The sequence below is a fragment of the Poecilia reticulata genome, chromosome 2, assembly GCF_904066995.2.
Source record: "Poecilia reticulata chromosome 2, P_reticulata-male-v2, whole genome shotgun sequence".
Taxonomy (NCBI): domain Eukaryota; kingdom Metazoa; phylum Chordata; class Actinopteri; order Cyprinodontiformes; family Poeciliidae; genus Poecilia; species Poecilia reticulata.
The window spans coordinates 33,119,200-33,141,016 of NC_088831.1; the positions used below are offsets into that span (position 1 = coordinate 33,119,200).

The 21,817-nt window shown below is 37.8% G+C and overlaps 4 protein-coding genes across 14 annotated transcripts in view; all 4 read right to left on the bottom strand.

The window, feature by feature from the left end:
- fmnl2a (formin-like 2a) overlaps positions 1-2,833 on the bottom strand; it is a 59,243-nt gene extending 56,410 nt beyond the window's left edge. For 2 of the 10 annotated variants that reach the window (XM_081604017.1, XM_081604026.1), the window contains exon 1: positions 2,110-2,833. In XM_081604017.1, coding sequence (XP_081460143.1) covers positions 2,110-2,220 — 111 coding nt within the window. In that variant the 5' untranslated portion in view covers positions 2,221-2,833. The remainder of the gene's footprint in view (positions 1-2,109) is intronic. The other 8 variants (XM_081604022.1, XM_081604014.1, XM_081604034.1 and 5 more) reach the window with 6 other exon arrangements.
- Positions 2,834-6,691: 3,858 nt separating this feature from the next.
- Positions 6,692-11,539, bottom strand: sumo3b (small ubiquitin like modifier 3b). The gene is made up of 4 exons (XM_008403968.3): positions 11,385-11,539; positions 10,764-10,892; positions 10,551-10,622; positions 6,692-7,776 (listed from the first exon to the last, which is right to left on the bottom strand). The coding sequence occupies exons 1-4, from the start codon at positions 11,403-11,405 to the stop codon at positions 7,714-7,716; spliced, it is 285 nt and encodes a 94-aa protein (XP_008402190.1). The 5' UTR covers positions 11,406-11,539; the 3' UTR covers positions 6,692-7,713.
- Positions 11,540-12,959: 1,420 nt separating this feature from the next.
- On the bottom strand, positions 12,960-17,620 carry pttg1ipb (PTTG1 interacting protein b). The gene is given in 8 exon segments (XM_008403967.3): positions 12,960-13,496; positions 13,856-13,902; positions 14,155-14,220; positions 15,431-15,533; positions 16,262-16,370; positions 17,039-17,094; positions 17,406-17,545; positions 17,547-17,620. Coding segments are annotated over 8 exon segments (624 nt in total). The 5' UTR covers positions 17,606-17,620; the 3' UTR covers positions 12,960-13,452.
- Positions 17,621-18,913: 1,293 nt separating this feature from the next.
- myo10l3 (myosin X, like 3) overlaps positions 18,914-21,817 on the bottom strand; it is a 67,847-nt gene continuing 64,943 nt past the window's right edge. For both annotated transcript variants that reach the window (XM_008403966.3, XM_017303500.2), the window contains 3 exons: positions 21,301-21,756; positions 21,022-21,213; positions 18,914-20,409 (listed from right to left, as the gene is read on the bottom strand). In XM_008403966.3, coding sequence (XP_008402188.1) covers positions 20,305-20,409; positions 21,022-21,213; positions 21,301-21,756 — 753 coding nt within the window. In that variant the 3' untranslated portion in view covers positions 18,914-20,304. The remainder of the gene's footprint in view (positions 20,410-21,021; positions 21,214-21,300; positions 21,757-21,817) is intronic.

Sequence of the window (21,817 nt, forward strand, 5' to 3'; positions counted from 1 at the left end):
CGCCCGACACAGACAACAGCTGATACACATTAGAGTTTAAAGGGTGGTAACTCACACTAAATGCTCTGGTAATGGCACCAAATTCTTCTGATGCCGAAGGGCTTCCATCTCTCCAAGAGATGAGGCAGCAGAAAGAGAGAGAGAGTTCCCCGACATGCTATATGAGGATCGGCTTTACTGTCAGTCAGTCCAGGAAATCTTCAGTTTAGACAGGTAGGTTTGTTTCTGGAAAGCCGCATAACGAGGGATTATCTAAAGTAAACTTTATGGATCCTCATCATTTTAAACCCACTAATTAGAGGAGGAAGATGAGTTGTTGACATTCAAAACGAAGAGCACAAATAATCCTTCAAGAAACATGACGTCAAAGCTTTCAAACACTTCCTCCCCACCAAAAACCAAAAAAAAAAAAGTCTGAAGCTGCCTCTGGCAATTAAAGAGACTCATCCATATCCGATGAGCAGCAATCACACCCTAACCACAGGCCTGTCTGTCAAACAACTATCCCACTTCCATTTCTGAGGGTTTTTTTTGGGGGGGGGGTTTTGCAAAATGAGTCATCTGTGCAATGCTGTCCAAAATTCAACATTAACAAGAGAAATACACATTACCTTGCAACTGAAACAAAAAAAAAGTAAAAAGCAGTTAAAAAATGCTTACTAAAGTTAAATCTTTCTTCTAAACAGCTGATGTATGAGAACACCAGGCCAGGCAACAATCACATCTGACCCACATTTTTCCCAGCTCTCAGATTTCAACCTCACTCTATTCCTCTGCGCAGGTCTATTCAGCAGCAAGCTGGAAAAAAAAAAAACAAAGAGAAAGAGAGACTACTTATCTACATCAGTAGTTTACCTAATTACGCCTTGTAAAACGACTGCAAATAATACTTTTGATCCCAACTGCATCGGGAGCACATGCAGCCAATCCAAAGACTTGTTTTTGTCTTGGGCATACACAGCAGCTGGAAGAGTTTTCAAAGTCCATCTAACCTTGCAACATAATTGTTGACAGATCAACTGGAACTTTATGATGCGACAAGAGTTTCTGCAAAAGACCTGGCATGCTGGGCTCTTAAGACTTTAGCAGTGAGCCGGCGTCTGGACTCATAAAGTTGAAAGAAAACTGGGGCAATAAAGCCAATGACTTTCCATGTCGACGGTGCAGGTGCGTCCTACATCTTGAGTTTGGAAATGCACAGCCTAAAACATGTTGCAATATTCCAAACAGTGTTTGGTTTTGTAGTGTTTTGGTTTTGTTTTCAGATCAGATTAAGTAAAGAAATGGATTATGTGGATGGAACTTTAACTTCACAATAGTGACATTATTTAAACTCTGTACGTTTTATAATACATTGAGTGCAAAGAATACATTGTAGAGTACTTTATAATCTGATTTCTTGGACAAAGTACTGGTACATTTTGTATGCAAAGATATGTTGGGTAAAATCCTGTCCTACAGTAGTTGAATGTATTCTTAGCATCTTCAAGTACTTAAGATCTCCAAGTTGAAATCTCTTTAGAGAATCCAGAACTTTTCTCAAACTTTGTATAACTTTGTCTTACTTTGCACTTTGAGGACAGAGTAATGTCCACAATAAACCAAAGATTGATGACTTTGTCCATCTGGAAATTGCTCTTTTAAACTTCTGTAGCTGCTATTCATAAACTGAACAGTTTTTTTTTTACCTTAAACTTTTAAATTATGACAAAGATGTTGTCAAGTTTTTCTAAAAAAAATTGAAAATGAAGACTTCTTGGAAATAAAATGGATATTTGTAGTTTGCATTGCTATGTCGTATTAAAAAATTAATAAAATATGTTTGGCTGGTTAACTGACTGAAAGGCAAAGTTAAAATATTCACAGTTCAGCAGTGAAATGTTTGATAACATTTAAAAGTCAAACAGAAAGTTTTTCTAAACACAGATACACTTTTAAACCTAGCAAAGAGTTGTTTTTGTTCTAAATGTGGTTTTTGCCTCAAATGGCCAACATATTTTTCTCAGGCGTTCTGGACAGACAGAGGTCCACAGCTGTCCGGTCCCAGGACACTAAAGCGTGGAGAGAACAAAGAGGGGAGACACATGGACACAACTTTTTTTCTCTTACCAGAACGTGTGCGAACCTCTCCTCCAGCTCCCCCGGCTCTGGCATGGGCAGTTTCAGGGGCATGTTGTGTCGGTGGTCGGTGTGCTGGTCAATGCTCCCTGCGTTCCCCATGTTTGCTCCTTTTTTTTTTTTTTATAAAACACCAGCAAGCGGCCACAACTTTTCTCCTTCTTGTTAACTCTCGATGAAAATCCCCCGCAATTTATTGGAAGTGTATCCCACACGCCCTTACGTTTTCTGCCTGTTTATGCGGCTCTTATCCGGCTTATCCAGGTCACTGTTTCTTCTTCTTCTTCTTCTTTAAAATAAAACACATGAGAGGTGGGCGGCATAATGCGACGGGTCCGAGCGGCAGCAGCGGAGTCCCGGAAGAGGCATTTTCCACAAGGAAGACCTGGGAGCGTGACTCTTTCCACCTCTCCTCCTTCTCCTGGTATTATCCGTATCTTTCACAATTTCGGCTCCGCTCCCAGCCGACACAGATGACGACGGGCATGATTCACGCTTATTTCAATCCCCGGTGTGTCTGTAGTTCCTGAGCGGAGCTGGCTTTCCTAATCCCTGCACTGCTGACCAGCTTGTTAAGGAGGAAGGAGGGGGCTCTCTGGGAGCCCTTTCACGGGGCCAAGCCTCTCACTTCATCTTGGGGCGTAGCTCCCAAACCCGTAACTAAGGAGACGATAGTTTACGGTGTTGCATTGTGGTAGTTGGAGTTCACTGAAAACGCAAACAACGTTAGAGCCACAGGTCCCCCTTAGGAAGGAAGCGATTTATAGTGTAAAAAAAATACATCATTTGATTTCTCTCTTCTTCTTTTTTTACATACAGGAAGCAATAAAACGTACCAAATGGACTACAAACCACAAGTACTAGAACTTCTAATTTCAGAAGTAGTTTTGAATCCAAAAAAAATCTTTTTTTTTTTTTCTTGTTTCCCTTTTCATAGAAAGTACTCCAACCTTAGCCGTATTTAGCTGAATTAGCTCCTGCTAAAAGATACTGGGTCATTGTCGCTAAGTACTTAGGGATAAAGGATTCATGCAAAGTCAACCATTCAATCCAACTTTTTAAACTCCCTCAGATCGTTTTTCACAAGCTGTTATTTAAAGATGAAATAAATTAGCATTTATTGTGTGTTAAATCTGGTTTCACTTGGTCTACATATAAAAAATAAAGGTATAGTCATCCACTTGTTTTTATTGCATGTGCCCAACAAGTTCTAATAATACACATATTGACATAAGCTCAAAAATATTTCAATTTAATTCTGTGTGAAAATGGTTTAATGCTCTAATTGAATATTCTAATCTAAGAAATTAAATGTCATGTTTTCATTAACTTAAATGCAAAATTATAATTAACAGAGATTAAGGCATGAAACATCATATGTGTAATTATTCTATTTAATGTGATTCAGTTAGTGATTCAAGTTACTGAAATAAATGAACTTTTCAATAACATTCTGATACTGCAAGAAATATCTATGTCATGGGAAATAGCCCTGACAAACCATACAAACATATTTTATTTAATCACAAACTTATTGTGAAATTAAGCACACTTAAACACTTTTCAAAGTTGGGTTTTCATATTTAACCATATCGGTTTCAGAGCACAAATGTTTTGTGTTGTGTTGGTACAAAACTAAATATTGCTTTATAAACACTAATCAGTGTTAAAGTAATTATTCTAATTGCAACATGTATCTTTATAGGAATGTTTAGGGCAGTAAACCCTCAGTTTATGTACACACCTCCATTCAAGGCAGTGACGGTGACTCTTCGTCCGGGATGACTGCGTTTTCTGTGGAACTCTGGAGACAGCCACTCTTTCGTTTTCTGTTTTCAAGATCACTCACAAGCATCGCAAAGAAATCGGATCTGTTGTTCAGGGTGGGGACTGGCTTCATGCTCTGGAAGGTGACATCAGCATGGGGAGATCTGGAGATAATCCAGAAGTTCTCCACAGGGACAGTGGCTCCATTCAGACTGCTGGACTGATTCCACAGAGGAGGGTGTCACATCTGACTTTAGCTCAGTGAGGACGGGAAGCACAGCTGACTGACCTCATGAAATCATTACATGTTCTCCGTCCATATGACTTCTCCTGGCTGCAGTTCCTTCGATGTGTGATGAGCATTATATACAGCTAATGCTTAAAGTCCATTAAGGTTGTCAGTTAAATGTATTTAATTGACTTGGATTATGGTCTTTTAAAACATACTGTATAATCAATGGATTTTATTTAACATTAAACCTGAATCAACAAGGTAATAGAACATACCTCATTAAAAGACATTTTCTTCAACTGTTGAATATATATGTTAAATAGTTGGACTGTTGCAACTTAAATGGGTCAAAGAAATTTAAAGTTGCTGAAGGAATAAATTAATTGAAACTGGTATATATTTGCTGTAAATGTTTTTGAAATATGGCAGTCATAACTTCTCAGGGAGATATAAATAAAATTGTTTTTCAAATGAAATTCTACATTTTTGCCCTTTTTTTTCCATCAGGGACAAGAATGCTGGGCAGAACTGATAGGAAGATGGATGGAGCTAAATACGCAATAATGCTGATATGAAAACTTTAAGAGTCTGCAAACAATTTGAAACAGAACAAGGTTGACCTTCCAACAGGTCAACAACCAAGCCCGTAAACGACATCAACAAAAAGCCACAGTGTAACAGTGTTAGATCAAAATGTAATCATGTTCTAGAATGGTCCAGTCAAAGTCCAGACCGAAATCCAATTGAGAATCTGTGGCCGGACTTCAATGTTACTCGGATACTTGGATTGAGATTCTTCTTGGATACTCTCAATCCAATCTCAGCTTGAGTTATTTTGATGAGAAGAATGGGCAAAAATAAATAAATAAATAAAATCAGTCCCTAGACGTGCAAAGTTGTTAGAGACAACCCCCAAAAGATTTATTCCAGGTGTTTTTATTTACAAACATTTGGAAATTGTCCAAAACAAGCCTCCCTAGGGTAAATTACAGCAAACAATTTAAGCAAGCGTAAAATGTATTTCTATACGACATACAAATTGAATTAAATATAATCCCCCTCCGTTCACACACGTTTTTATGTGTGAATGGACATTTATGTGACTGTAAGTGAACTACTTCTTACTCTTATAAATAAGCAACCCTTTCACCACTGTCACAGCAGAAAGGCACATGACACAAGCTGTTCACTGACTCAACACTAATACAATAACAATCAGTGTAGCTCTCATAAATGCACTGTCAAGCAAATGAGGTTGTGTAATGAGTCATGAGTGCGATACGACCAACGGTCATTTTATTGACAAAATGACCGTTGGTCTGAATGAGCGCAGTAGTGTTACCTCCCACAGTTTATGTAAGCAATGTCATTGTTTTCTTCCCATAATTTCAGAGATGTCTCACAGTTTATCTTTGCAGAGACGTTCCACAAAGTAAGCAGCAGCCAGCTGTGATCAGTCCATAAAAAAAAAAACGTTCTGGTTCAGCCATCAGCAGGAGGTTAAATGTATAGGCGGGGGGCCATAAGACAGCTGCGTTTCTGAGCCATTTCTGGAAATATGCAGATATCTAAAACCCGCCTGAGGAAACATAACATTCAAAGAAAGTGCCAGAAATAAATGCAACACAATCAGACCTTTGTGTGAGCAACCTCATGGGGGGAGGTCACTTAGCTGCTGCTCAAGAACATCTGTGAAATCAAATTAGCTTAAATAGGAGGATGAGGTACGTGAGATTCCAGGCTTCGTCTTGAGCAACAGATATGTTTTGTAGTTGTAATTTCGGGGCTGCAGAATTTTGACTTGAAATGAGCTGTGAAAGAATCAACCGAAGGTATAATATCGCCCTCTAGTGTATCTTGTTTGTATTACACAGAAAAGGGCCAAATCTATTTCATGGTGCACGTTTAAATTTTACACCCAATTAATAAATAACCCTAATTAAGGTCCTAAATAACCATTACTGATATTTTCCCACAGTCAAAGCGCTCCTACATTTTTTATCTTTATAAAAACATATCCCAAGGATTTAACCAACTTCACCTTGTAACAAAAGTGTTTAGTAAAATATAATGTGCAGTGGAATTACCTTAAATGGGATGTACATGCTTTATAACCCTTCAGTGGACATGAATTTAAACATTTCTGCAATGAACAATGGGCAGAAGTCCCTATGGTTGTATAGGATTAGTCATCACAAATGATTAATGGCATTTAGGTTTAGGGAGGGACTTACTTTTTCCCATATAGGACCAAGTTGTTCAAGATTCCCCCTTTAAATTTATGGAATGATTTGCAGCCTTTTGTATTAAATCATATTTTCTTCGATATAAAAATTATTTGAAACATTTAAGTGTGACAAAATAGAATAATAGGAAATCTTGAATGGGGTCAGACACATTTTCACACCAGTGTATAAAAATGTCTTAAACTCATTGTAAAACTAAAAAGGCTCCGGGTGCGGCGGCCTCGCAACTCAAATTATAGCCCAATGCAGCCTGCACATGGGAATATTTAACTATGGAGATACACCAATCCTCCCAGCAATTTCCCACAAATGAAGGTCAGGCAGACAATTCAAGAGGTATCAAACTATATTTATTGTACACAGAACAGGGACAAATAATGTACAAATGAGGAAGAAAAGCCAATGTCCCTACTTGCTCTTAAAAGTTACATTTAGAACACCGGAGGACATTCTCAAGGTAACAAAAAAAGGAAAAAAAAAAACAAAAAAAATCCCAGTAATCAAACAATAAGCAGCTAACAATAATAATAATAATAAAAAAAAGATGTGATGAACTTTTTACAAACCTATTCAAAAATTGTCAAGACAGTTTGCATGACTTTGCATGTATACAAATGCGCCTGTAATGGACCAAAAAGGTGAGCTGTTTTTCCACTCTGAAAGTTTAGTTACATGTGACAAAGTCAATTTACAAGAGAAGGAAACGGTTTTCCCTACGTACGACTAAGGAACCAACAATGTACAGTAACTTATACATCTACAACCCTTAGAGATCCACATTTTTGGTCCTGCAAACCATACAACACTATTTAGATTGGCTTTAAATATAATATGGATACTTAACCCTTTGCTGCACAAGATTTTCTCCTGTTTACGTTAAATATGTTACATGGTTGTAAAAATGCTACCAGACATCGGAATCAGCCTCAAGCAGAGGAGAATTTCACACAATATCTTAACCAGTATGTCAATTAAAACATTTGAACCCGTTTTAAGTCTAAATGCTTATAAATTGAGAGACAGAATAAGGCTTATGATTCAAGAGTTTTGAACACATCTCGTCACCCAATCCCTCCATTTACAAGATGTCCGATCTGAGGTAAGCCCCATCTTCAGACAAATAGTTCATTTAGGAGAATAAAACACTTTTAAAAGGGCTCCTCTGCATTATTTCAGACTTAGGATTGCCCTGCCCCCCATCCCCCGAATGTCTGACAAAAAAACACGAGCCTGGCATTGAGCCAAGCACAGAAAAGGAAAAAAACAAACAAAAACAAAAAACTTAACTTGTAGAAATAAACAATACAACATGAACAAAATCTGATGTTACACCAATAGTCCAAATGCCACTTAGTAGACTCCTCCTGTTTGTTGCTGAAATACATCAATAGTGTCCTCATCTTCCATCTCCAGCTGCAACAAAAAACATTGAGTCATAAAAACGAAGCACACACATATCTGTTCAAATTAACACGTTTGAGGGAAGTTCAAAATTCTTAGAATACCTTAAATCTTCATACACATAAATGCACCCAGAACAGTGTGTTTTATTCCAAAGCAAAGAGAATTGCATATTTTTTCCCCCTCAATTTCCACAGAAAGCGAGGAAAAGAGATTAAGTTACTCAAAAAAAAAAAAAAAAGGTGTCGACATGATTCCTTTTAAAAACTCAAAGATGTAACTTGAAAACAACGTTGAAGTGAAATATTTTGCTGCATCGGTTCTTCTATTGGGAGCCGCTTCACATATCGTTTTAAGGGTCAATCAATCAGTCAAGTGTATTTGTACAGCACATTTCAGCAACAAGGCAGTTCAAAGTACTTTACATCATAAAAACACAGAAAATACAGTCATAGAAGACAGTCAACAATTGAAACAACAGTTTGTCCGGTGGCAGCATTATACATCAGAATGTTTATCAATGTTTCAAAAGCAACTTCAATTTTAAATGTGCATTTATAACCGTCAGAAGTGTTTTCACAGTAATCTTGTTTAAAGTTGGATCAATGAAAGCAAAGCAACGTTAACTGAATGCTTGCAAATATTAAAAAGTCTGGTTCTTCTATTTAACTGTGAAACTTTGCAGATTTCATGGACCAGCGGTTTTGTAGTGCTTATACAGCTTATACTGGGCACGACTGCAAACAGCACAGGGCTGTTTTTACTGAAGCAGTTTGACAAAGTCTATTATGAAAACTGTCAATTTAGCAGATGAACAGTGAAGAGACTTCCTGCAAACATTTACAAAAGTTTTAATAATTGATGCCAATTAAAACGCTTTACAATATTTACTGTGCTCATTGAAATAAGACTGAGCACTTTGTAGGTTTACTCTGCAGTCTTCTGACGTCATTTAAATAATTACAAGTAGCCAAATCGGTTACCATGGAAGACATAATGTAAGCATACCTTAATAATAAAAAAAAAACAACTTTGCCATCAGCTTTACCATTAATAAATTACATTCAGTCTGCAATAATCAATCCATTTTGCATATTTTACATATATTCCAACAAGCTGTGATAAAACTGATAAGTGTGACGAAACCGTAATAATGATACCAAGTGTTTCTATTGTCGCATGGCTACTTTCATCTTCAGCTCACCTTTTTTAATCTAGCTATGAAAGTTACAATTAGATTTTCCAACTGCTCTTAGAGTATATATTGGGATGTGTGAAGAGGTGGCAATTGCTTTCATGATTAACTGCTGAACATTGACTGCACGCTATTTTTGAGCCGGAGAACAGAAAGGTGTGGAGGGTAGAAGGAGTTTGCACTAAATTTTAGGCAGTGCATACGGCAGACGAGCATACTGCATCGCCACCGTCGAGTAAGTGAGGGGACCTCAGGGATCACTGGAGTGTTACGGCCCCGTGTCCAGGGTCCGCTTCAGTTCCACTGCAGGAACGGGGCCCTCGACATCAGAGACTCCCTCACACCGACTGAATGAATAAAACTCTACCGAAATATCAAAAGGAGAAGCACCAGACTGAGACACAGCTCTCTGCCTCGAGGTGTTAAAATGCTGCCAACATAGTGTACTTCATATTGTGTTTTTGTACTTTTGTTTTATGCATGCAACAGAGAAATGCCGCCTTCTCTGGTTGCAGGCCATTAGCTGTACAACAAAATAACGACTTTACCAATTTGATTTTAATACTAAAGCAGATAATTTTGAGTTTAGAAAATGCCTCAATTACTATATATATATATATATATATATATATATATATATATATATATAAAAAGTCAGTGAAGCTACACAAATCCAGGATGTGTATTAACAACCAGCAGGGGATCTCTAGCAGTTTTTAGTTCAAAGCTCATTTACATTGTCAGCAGTTAATGAATAACAATCAACCCCCATCGCTCCAAGGGTCTCCAGATTCCTGCTGACTAATTCTTTGCCCCCAGCCCAATAAAAACCCCTGTCCCTTCTTTGCTTTATCATCACATCCACCAGCTGACTGGAAAGGAGCGCACCAGAGAGCTCCACATCATTAAACTACCTAAACCTCCGCTTCAACATTGCATTATTTGCCGACGCTCAGGTTGTGTTTACTTAAAAGTTAAACACATATTTATATAAAAATGCTTACATTTATTTGTTTTTATCATGACCATTAAAGATACTAAGGATGTTTTACTTTGATATGAAAACTTGAGAAATTTGTAGTCAAGACTTGGAAAAATATTGACATAAAATAAAGAAAACATAAGTATGAAAAACTAAATGTGTCCTTTTCTCCTCTCATTTTCTTCCTCCTCCAACCCTACTATTATTTCTGTCTTTTGTTTCATTTTTTAGGTCACTTCTCCCTTCTTCTATTTACTGACATCTCAAATAATTGTTTCCCTGTTTGCATCTTTAAAAATCTCCCCCCCTTCAAATTCCTTTCATGTTTCCTTTAAAAGCTTACCTTTTCCTGGAAGCAAATGTCATAAATTCTTAGGGAATTTCCACATTGTACATTTTAAAATATATTAAAAAGGGCTTAAATGTAAAAAATGGTTCCTCAAGACAAGAAATGGCAAAATATCACCCAGAGCTTCCCTACTCTCAAAGTTATTTTGTATGCATTTGGACACTGTTTTAAGGAGCATCCAAACATCTGGAGGCACAAAAGGCAAACTGAAATATGTAACCTTGCTTTCACCACAGTGTGTGATGTTGTGCTTTACCAACCTGTGCAGGTGTGTCTGTTTCATTGATCGGCTGTCCATCAAACCTAAACCTTATCTGACGAATTGAAAGCCCCTGTGAAAGACAAAAAAACACAACTCAAAATCAAAACTGAAACCAGCTGTTGTGATGTAAAGTCTGAATTAAAAAAAAAAAAAAAAAAACACTTCTGGAAAGAAACCAGGTGTATTTCAGTGTAAAGGGGGCTGAGCTTGCCTGTCTTTCGCAGTACGCCTTCATGAGTTTGCTTAGCGGAGTGTGCCTCTTGATCTTGAACTGGACCACTGATCCATCCTGACCTGCTACCTTCAGGTTGATGTGGTCGTTCTCCGTCTTCACTCCTTCCTGCAACAAAATTACTCATCCTCATCATCACGAACTCAAGAAGCAGACTGGCCGGCAGCGACTAGCTAGAGCCAATTTTGTCAGATTTCAGCGCGGAGGGAAGGTTTCACACATCCATGCCGCTTTCTGTTCATCCAGGGGGTTAGCTTAGCATGCTAGCCCATGCTGAAAACTGGCGCAGAGAGCCACAATGGCGCAAACGCTCAGGGAAAACGCAAATGATTTATCCCCTAACCATCCCGCAAGCTAGTATTTAAGAATATAAATTATTTTAAATGCAGCCCAATATGTAAAACTACAGTTAACGTATCAAAATTATTAAATTCAAGCGTAATGTGCGCACAAACCCAGAATATCCGCAAACCTTTGTTTTCCCCGTCTGCCCGCTTAAACACGGTTACCGCAGCCTTTAGCGCAAACTTACAGCGGTAATTGTTAGCATTAAACACTGAACCAGGACGCGGCTTTCCGCGGCAGAACCCCGGTACCAACCTTTGGCTTCTCCTCAGACATGCTGCTACTTTCTCCGGTGCCTGAAACAAACGTGGAGCCTGGTGTCGGTGCTGCTGAGGCGGGTTGTTCTCACCTCCTACGGCCCGGCTCTTTCGTCTGGAGCAAGAGCGCGCACCGGACAGAACTTTAAAATCTGATTCGACCAAGCGGGATCACGTGTTCCCAAACTTCACGGGGCCGCGGATACGTGAACGCGTACAGAAATTTTGCGCACTCCCGTGAGAGAGCTGAGCCGGATATGACGAAATACAAGACATATCCCGTCTTAACGAAATAAAACTAGCTTCAGCCAGCAGCAGGGAGACTTAATCAATAATGCAAATATGTAATATTGATTTAAATGTGTATGGCAAGCCTGCTCCACACTGTTAAGCTGATGTTTTACTTGCTTAAGAATATGTAATTTAAATAATAAAAAATAATTATTATTTGGAGGAAAATGCAGGTAAAACCAAATGTTTAGTCACACTGTAATAACAAAACAATTTTTCTCATTGTCTGTTCTAGGTTTGTTATGATTACCAATAATGTTTGTATTTGCCAAATGCCAGAAATATTACGTTTCCATTTTTTCAAAGAGCATTTTTTTTAAATTACAAAAACAACATGAATTTCCTGGATATTAAGTAGACCTCAGTTTTAATCTGTATCCTCGGACAAATTTAGATTTCTTTTCTCGGCCCATTCTCCTTAGTGTGTCTGAGTCAGGTTTGTTGGTCTTGGATACAACTTTTTAACTCTGCCCACATTTTTTCCCCAATAGGATCAACATCATGGCTGATGTCCACTCCAAAATGATACATTTTTTGTCTTTTTTTTTCTACCACCATAAAATCAGGTTAGGGTACCCAAACATTGTACAGGACAAAAGTAGTAGCACTACTTCAATATATTTTGACTCAAATGGATGTAAAATTAGCTATTCAAGAAATTATTTAAGAGTAAAATGTATTACTCTGCACTGCAGTACTGAGTAACTGACCATAACTGATTGAATATTTTACAATGATGTCATCAGAAAGACAAAAATGATAAAGTTATATGCAAATTCTGGTATTTTGTAAGGCCAAAATCAAAAACTTAGTACAAACTTGAAAACATTTACATTCAGGTTGGAATTAGGGTTTGGAAAAGTCTGTGATACCATGTACTAGTAAACTTTAGTGTTTCATCCTTCCTTCTGATGACAAGCATATGGAGATGATGGATTTATTTTTCAGCAGGACTTTACACCTATCCACACAGCCAAATGTAGTAATAGATGCTTTAATGACCTTGTTGTGCTTGATCTCAGTTAAGCCAGTTAGAAAACCTGTGGAGTATCGTGGCTTGTATCAGAGGATGAGAAAAACCAACAGGTTGATCGCCTCCATGCTGCGCTGCATTAATCCAGCAATTTGTGCAAAAGGAGGTCTGAATAACCACTAAGTGCATATACTGTACAGTGGATGGACATACTATTCAGTAAGCCACCATTTTTTATTAAAATAATATTTTTTTTAAACAGAGAAATGAACTTTAATGAATATATATGTAGAAAAAAGCAGAACAAACAATTGTTTATTGTTTTTATTTTCAAATGCATTATTACCTACACAGAGATCTGATGAATCACGTCATTAAAAGACTCTGATGCATTTTAAAACTAATCTAATAAAGTTCAAAAACAGACAAAATAAAAACCTGTTAGAGACCCTTTAGTTCAGACCACAGTCATGCTGATGCAGAATGAAAGCAGAGCCGTTACAACACTGCAATGTCTGTAAAATCCTTCAGTATCAATGTTTAAGCTTATCTTGGGTGACAACACTGTGCCTTACAGCTTGTTTTACACATGCACAGAAAAGCATATTAGTTGAACAAACCTTTTAATCAGACATTAGGGGGCCTTTGTTTGTGAAGCAAGTGTTAAGTGAAGACAAGGTTTTTATTTTTAGCTCGGTCACACTGAAATTAATCTGGAAGATCACAGTTTATCGATAGGTACTCATATGACTGTATCTCATTGTTACTGGCATCAAAAAGATCCTCTTCACTGACATTCCTCCTAATGATCATCCATGCGGGCGTAAGGATTTTCCTTCGCTATGCCTGTTAAAAATACATGAACAAAGATTGAATTTAGGAAACTGTGCTAACTGCATTAGTTACGTTTAGTGTTTAATAATGGCAAATGTGGATTTTACAAAAGAGCAACAGTTTCAGTAACTGGAGAAGTGTAGTTCTGACTTTATCCACTAGATGGAAACATTGACCACTTGAAAAGAAAATAGATTTTTCTTTGTAGTCTTTTCATTATCGCTTGTTATTCTTCGCTTTCTCTAGCTACCTTATCAAATATTATTTTTCATGTGCTATTATTTTTTAAAAGCAGCACATTAATGATTTGTTATATCCTAAAATCCCTATCTGATATTTCCAAGTTTCATCATCAAAAGAACTGGTCTCACCATATTTCTGTCTTATTTCATCATGCCTCAGCTGGATCTCCGTTTTCCTAAAAGGGGAGAAAATCAAGGACAAACTGTTGAACGGCAGACAACTCGGACAGCTTGGATCTGTTTATTTTCACATCAAATTAATATGCAACTGAGCTCATGTGCAGAGTATATTTGAAACAAGAAACGTGTAATTGGTTGAAAATTATTTTAAATCAGATTTTGGCCACATGAAAATAAAAGGATGCAATCTAGACAGAAAGCAGGGATTGATCAGATTCTTAGCAGACACCTACTCAACAGCCATTCACCTGGCTTTCTGACGGGCCTTCCTCGCTCGGGTCTGTCTCTCCACCTGAGCTTCTTCTCTTTTGTTTCTGAAAAATAAAATAAAATAAAAATGACTGTTTTGTTTATATGTTCAAAATATTAAATGGTTTAAAGAAGATGTAAAATTCTTATGAGATCCAGTGTCTTTTGAACCGTTTCATATTTTGTCAGCTTACATCCAAAAACTTTAATTAATGGGATTTTAAGCAATAGACCGCACAAAATAGTGCTTACTGGAAGAAAAAGCTGAAATATGTGGCTCCACTTCTTTGAGACTCTCTTACTCTCATACCGCCACAATAAGATCCAATGTAACCAGTGGCTTTCCAAAGTACTCTAATTAGTAAATAGAGTCAGTCTGTGAGTAATTTGTCTCAATATAAATGCAAATGTTCTGTGAAGGTCACAGAACATTTATTCTGATGGTTGGAGAACATAATACAAAACAGCACCATAAAACACAGCAAAAAGCTCCAGCTGTGGGTTAATGCTCCGCTTGGGGAACGAAAAGACAAAACACAAACCGTCGATGACATTTTTAAAAATCTGTTTGGGTAATGTGAAATGGCCTGGGTATCCTCTGATGAGCAGCCTTTACATTTTTAATACACCCTTGCTGCATAAACAAAACTTTTTCCTCTCAGGTGACCAGTCGGTGACAGAGCTTTGGAGCAATTCAAAGCAGTTGGGTTATAAAACAGGCTGCAAACACAGATTTTATTTGTGAAAATAAATTACAAGTATCCATATATTACTTTGCTTTGGTGTGAATTCCCAAGTTTGTTGTTCAACATGGTAAAATGAAATAAAGTTCAAACGTTTTGAATACTTTTCAAGGCACTATATTTTAGACTTTTTTATTAGTGAGGAGTCATCTGATTAAGTGCTCTTGGCTAACGAAAGAGAAGATTATACTAATCCTATCAAGGAATGCTGCAGAACAGGAGGCGGCTTATTTATTTTGACACTGAAAAAGTAAAAAAAACATATATAAACATATGTATATATATATATATATATATATATATATATATATATATATATATATATATCCAAAATATAGTGAAGTTCTTCTTTTACAACCCAGGCTCTTTCAAGAGGCTGAGGCTTAAATGCAACAGTGAGAGAAAACTCTTTGGAGATAGCGGTGTCAGCCCAGCCTTACAGAATAATAACCCATTGTGTCCCACTCTGCCTCCTCCTTTGGTCATAAACCAGATTCCTCTGCCAGTGTGTTTCATGTGACTCACAGCTTACCCAATCCTCTCACACTTGCAGCAGCAGAAGCAGCAGACGAGAACGGCGATGATGATGACTCCGGCCAGTACCGACATCGTGATGATCAATATCTGGAAGTTGACTGTACAATTTTAAAAGGCAAAAATGAAATGAATAAAATCCACTCATGAAAAAACTTCCAGCAGTGTAACAATGTGATCGCTGACCTGAGGGTTTATGATCAAGTAGCAGCTTGTACTACACTAGTCTCAAAGATAAAATGTTTGATTTTAAATTGTCTGAAAAAATAGTAGCAGCTCTTTACAATGTTGCAACATTTTAAACTTATTTTCCTAAAACTGCTGACAAGGTCTCGTAGGCTGAGAATTACACCAGCAACCAAACAATTCTGGAAATTGGTTGCTGACGGAAATCCTAGCCTCCATTTACGCATGGGGCCCATATAGACGGTAACCTGGCTAAGAATGGGATCATCCATGCCTGACATAATGGCCTAAATTATTCTCTTTAATCTGATTTATTTAAAAAGGGTACATTACACACCTAAATGGAAATCTCATGTACTGTATAGAAAATGAAATATTGCAATTCTAAATATTTTTCATTCATCAACATTTTATTTTTTAAATATTTTAGTTCTCCTATATGTGAGCTATACTGTATGGAAGGAATGTTTCCATATGTGTATATGAAAATAAAATTACTATAATAAAACTGCACATATCTGATATTTACTCAATATTTTAACTAAAAAAACCCCATCACATATACTCGTAAAATATATGTCAAATATATGTCAAAACACAACAGATGTGCAAGGCTGGCACACATCTCATTTTGCTGTCTTACCCCAACACACCCCCCATCGTGCATCATTCAGATGGCAAACGCTGCTGGGGGGCAGGATGTTCTTCACTGGGTAGTCGATGCATTGTTGGGTGGAAGAGCACCACAAGCACTGCAACAGCAAAAGTCCCACAAACATATTCAGTGGTACATATGGGAGTTCAGAGGATTTTTGAGTGGGTATTGGTGCTATAAAACACATGTAAAACAAAATACAAGCAGTTTTTTTTTACCATTTGTGGTAAAGACTAAGGTGCAGAAGTAAAAAAAAAATAAGTCTGATGTTTTATATAAAAAAACAAGGTCAAAGAGAGATGAAAATCACTGCCACATACTGTGATTGTAGGAGTTTATTCTTTTGTACACATTGAGGTACAGAAAAATAAACTCAAATCATTTTGCTTTTTTTAAAAACTCACCTCAGTCAAACTGAATTAAACTTGTATATATATTTGTTTATTTCAAACGTTTAGGTTAATTAATATTTGTTATGTGGTTAAAAACACGAAGGATAACCCCTTTGACGTGCACAGTTGAAACTGCGCCCCCTACAGTCAGAGTGCACAGAATTAGGCGCAAGTCTGGGAATCTTTCAAAATCCGTAACGAATGTATTTTTTTCCTTGTTTTTTGGCTGGTGAACTTTTCAAAATGATTTTATAAAGAAAAAAGAGGGAAAAGTAACATCGCTGACTTCTGATGAGAAATCGCAATTGCAAAAGCACGCACTAACCACGGCAACACATCAAGAAAGTGGAAAACTGAGGGGTGGGAAACTTACTGCCACATTCTGCAGACATTCATCACAACTGCTGTTGGATTTCAGGCTACAAGGAGCTGAAACAGAGAGAATGATGTATAAAAAAAAAAAACCGAAGCACAATAAAACAGAGGCTTGTGAGTGTTCGATCTTGGCACTTTGGAGTTTAAAACTCAGGACTGTAAAACACGATGTTTCACTGTTGAATGCAACAAAAACCCTGTTTAAAAAATTTATGGGCCAAATCATTATCCAAGTCGCTGATCTTTGTTTTTTGCTCAGTATAAATCTAATTTGCTGATGTCATGTGACAACCTCTTGACCACAACGACCGCACATTAAAAAAAAAAAAAAACAAACAATTCACAACAGCCTGAAGAAAACTTACCCGGAGCCGGGGACGGTGTCTGCGCCTCTGCTGCAGCGATGAAAACAATAATGACACAGATGTTAAAAAATAAAGCAAAAGCAGAGGAGGGTGAGGTTGAAAACCCGAACATGGTGCCACCAGTGGGAAGCAGTGGAGAAGAAAAAAGGCGTTTGTGAAAAGTGAAGGCTGGACGTCTGCTTTACGATGGTGGACGTCATGAGCAGCTGACGCTTCTGTCATGAATCAGTGGCAGAGAGATAAAAATGCTTCAGAAGGTGGAAAAAAAAAAAGAACGAAAAGAAGCTTACTGTCTGGATTTGAACTAGCACTAGGCTTATTTTCCTCACTGGGTTTCAAACTAATAAAAACTTTATTGCACAAAATGAGAACTTTACCCATTTTAATTACAGGGACCATAATGAACCAATTTCGGGTAAACCGTAGTGACAAAACCCACACGTTTCCAGCTGTTAAAGCAATTAAGTCATTCTGCTGAGTTTGCATGTTGTAATTGCTTATTGGGAAAAAATATTGGAGCATAATGTAAAATTTTAGTAAAAATGGTTAATTAACTGTCTAAAGATGATTATGGTGTAACATAACGATTCTGTCTTTATAGCTGTAGGCCCATCAAGAGTTTGCATGAATAACATTAGCATGGCTACCAAGTCCTCCTGTGGAGAGGCAGGAGCTACTTAAGTATAGAGAAACATTTTTGAATGCATCAACTGATTTTGTAATGTTTCTTGTAGAGGCAATGAGTTTAACTGCAGCTTTATACATTGTCAGTGTTTAAAACATTGGTGAACTGCTGGCTCATCTGTTTAACTGGGTTTCTAGAGGAGCAACTTGCTGCAGTTAACCCCTTATGGTTTCTTTAACTTAGAAAGTATTCCAGGATCAGTGCTTTTATGTTTTATTTGTGTGCGTATGCTCTGTCATTGACTCCATGCAATCTACCAGGTTTCCTTAGATAGAAAACGTCTTGACTAGTTTTCGTAATGAACTGAACTTGTCTGTAGGTTTTGGTTACTGGGATCAATTGGAATGTATGGACTTAACATGGAACCTGTATGATTGAACTGAACAGATTTTTTTTATATTGTATAGTGCTTTTAAATAACATGGGTTGTGATTTGGCACTGTATAAATAAATTAAATTGAATATGTATGTATCAAAATGTTTTTTTTTGTAACCTGTCCTTAACTTGCTTGGGACTAGTGGCAGATCAAGAAAACTTTTAACTGGGGTGGCCAACAACTGACCAGTACCAGAGCTAGTTTGGAGCACACCGTTCATATTTTCTAAATCATTTACTAAAGACAGAACATATTTTCTTGAAGTGTTTAAAAAGAGACTTAATTATATTTTCCAAGCTAAAAAAAAAAAGTATCTGTGAGGGAATAAAAGATGAATCAATATTCAACATTTTGTTGTCATTTATTCATTTCTGATGTTTCCTGCTCAGCCACATCCAACATTGTCTCTCAATCATATTGTAAAGGATGAAATCAACACAAAAAACTATTTCAAATACAATAATTTATTAAAGCATTTTTAAATTCTTATATAAAACATTTTCAGTTTTTTTTTTTGCCTCATCAAAACAATCAGAAGTCTCAAAAATACAGTCATCATCAACGGCAAGGTGGTTCGCTCTCTGGTGTGGCCGCCGGCAGCTGACCAGAGTGTCCACTGTTGGTGAAAATGAGCGGGTTGTAATGGAGGACAGTGATCTAATGTGAGGTAAATACTAAGCTCATTATGTCGAGATTATATTACTCTAACCATCAACTATACTGCAGGGTTGGTTGGCATTGACTTAATAATACAAATTTATCAGTCAGAGAAGCCCAGAAACAAAATGGAGACAATTCATCTGGTCCATCTCAGCATCACTTTCTGTGTCCATACAGGCACAAATTAGACTAACAACTCATTTCAAGCTCATTTAGCGTTCTTGTCTCTCAAATTCATTGAGTGTTTTCAATAAATAAATGCCACACCCTCACTTGATTGCTGACATGTCTAAAGGCAAAAACACACAAGCAAACTATGCTCACAAATGCAATGAAATGTTGTCATGCTTTCATTCTATAACACACATTTTGGCTGTTTTTAAACATACATTCAGCTCACATTTGTTCTTCTTCTGGAACAGAAGCGCACATATTATGCTACTTTGTAATTTTCAGTCTTGGTAGAACAAAAGGGTTTTAGACTTTTAATTGGTGTGTCTACTGACATCATGTTTGATCAGTTTTAGTTGTTTTTTTAACCTGTTAAGAGGATTGGTTTTGCCTGACGTGTAAATAACCACAAACCAGTTTATATTTTGCTTCCGCAAGGCCACATTTATGCTGTTAGTAAGGCAGAATGAGGGGACTTAATAAATACCCTGAGGGGATCTCCTTTCTGGAGAACATTCATTAGAAAAGGGGCCAAAAACTCTTGGGAAATCAAAAAATCACACCAATTTAATAAATAAAGGTGCTAACTCTATCAGTGTGCATTTGCCACATAAGTTGTGTGAAATTTTTCTGATTTGGTAATTTAGATGAAAAGGTGTTTTAAATTATACTCAAAGAGTTCAAAATGTTTAAATAAAATCTATGAAGAATAATGCCTGATTTCAGTTTAAAAAATAAGAAAAAACGTGAAATGACCAGCGTAACTTTTTGGAGATTACATGGAAGATCGTGAAAGTCCATGGGGATAAACATTCAGAACCTCTGCCCAAATAGGTGGGAGAAGCATCGTGTTTGGGTATTATTGGGGGGGATTCCTAAATGGAGCGTATTAAAGTCAACTCAAAATCTTTGTGGCAAAATCGCAGGTGGTTCCTCTTCTCTCATCTCCACCTCTTCACCGTGTCGTTTATGCAGCTGAGTAGGCATGGTGTCAGTCTCCAGTAGATCACCGGATCCAGTTGGTTCCATAACTGGACACAGATTTGACGCTGCAGCGCTTCTTCACGATCATGTTTATGTACGCTTTCATGATCTTTGTGATCTCTCCGACCTGGCGGAAATGCAGCAAATGAAAGGGGAGTCAACTGCTATGAATGGTTAAAAAATAAAGTAACAACACTTGCAAAATCAATTATATCAATTGAACCTTTTTACATTTTAAAGTGTAACTAAATACGGCAAACCCCTGAAGGAAAACAAATTAGTGACTGCAAAAGGAGCAGAGGCCCATCTTGCAATCGGACATAAGTAAAGATATAGCTGGAACGACAAAGGGAATGATTTAGATCAAAGCATATTACAGTGTTAAAGTGGCCCTAGACCCAATTGGGAATCTGTAGCAAGACTTAAGAATTACTGTTAAAAGATGGATTAAAACCAAACCACCTGAGTTTGAGTTATTTTCAAAGAGGAATCAGCAGAAAGGCTTTCTGTGAAAGGCCAGTTGGAACATACTCCAAAAGACAACATAAATCCATATCCCGCTTCTCAGGTTTTATTCGAAAATAAATGTGAAAATCTGGAACTTTTTTTTTTTTTTTTTTTAAGAATAATCAATCAAATCCAATACAGTAAAGTTTGTGTTTGCAATGTGACAAAATGTGAAAAAGTTAGGGCACAAGTGATTCTGCAAGCCAATAAGAAGTTCCAATAAAAATGGTACCTCTGGTGTCTCGAAAAACATTTCCCTCTCATCCACAGTGATCTTGTAGGTGCAGGGCTGTGGAGCCCCAAAGAAGACGATGTGCTCGTACGGGAACGTCTCCAGAGGCTTTGGCTCGCCTCTCTTGTAGACGGACACGTTCTCGGCGCTCACACTCAGCCAGAGGTCGTGTGGGAATCCTCCTTCTTTGCACTGTGAAGACCCGAACACAGGTAGACTGATGTAAACCTGTCCCAATATTTCCAGAAGTCATCCGCTTTCTTGTACATCAAAAATTACCTCAACGTCAAACAGCGTGGATCCATATCCCGGCCATTCCTTTATTATGCTCATGTATTTGAGCATGGCCTGGTGCTGGTCCAGACCCTTGAGGTGGGACCACTTCTCCACAATGCTTGCCCTGGTGGCAGACATCTCCTCCTTTATCCACATCTCCAGCATCTGCTCCTCCTCCATGCGCTGCTTCTTCATGGAGCCCGTCTTCAGCCCGCGCCGCAGCGTGCCGTCCAGGAAGCTGGTCCTCCTCCGCTCCAGAGTCTGGCCCGACCCGGAGGCTCCACCCGCCTTGGTGAACTGCAGGATGCGGTTGCGCAGGCGACCCACCGGGTAGACGTTCTCCAGGTTCCACGCAATCCGGGTTTTGTCTCCGAACAAGAACTGCAGGCGCAGAGCGGCGAGGTGTTGCAGTGTCTCTTCACGAGCAGGAAAGTGGCCACGGGTCAAACTCTCATGGGCCTGACAAAAATAGAGAAAAACATATTATCTTTAACATGTATGTATTTTTTGTCTTTTTAAA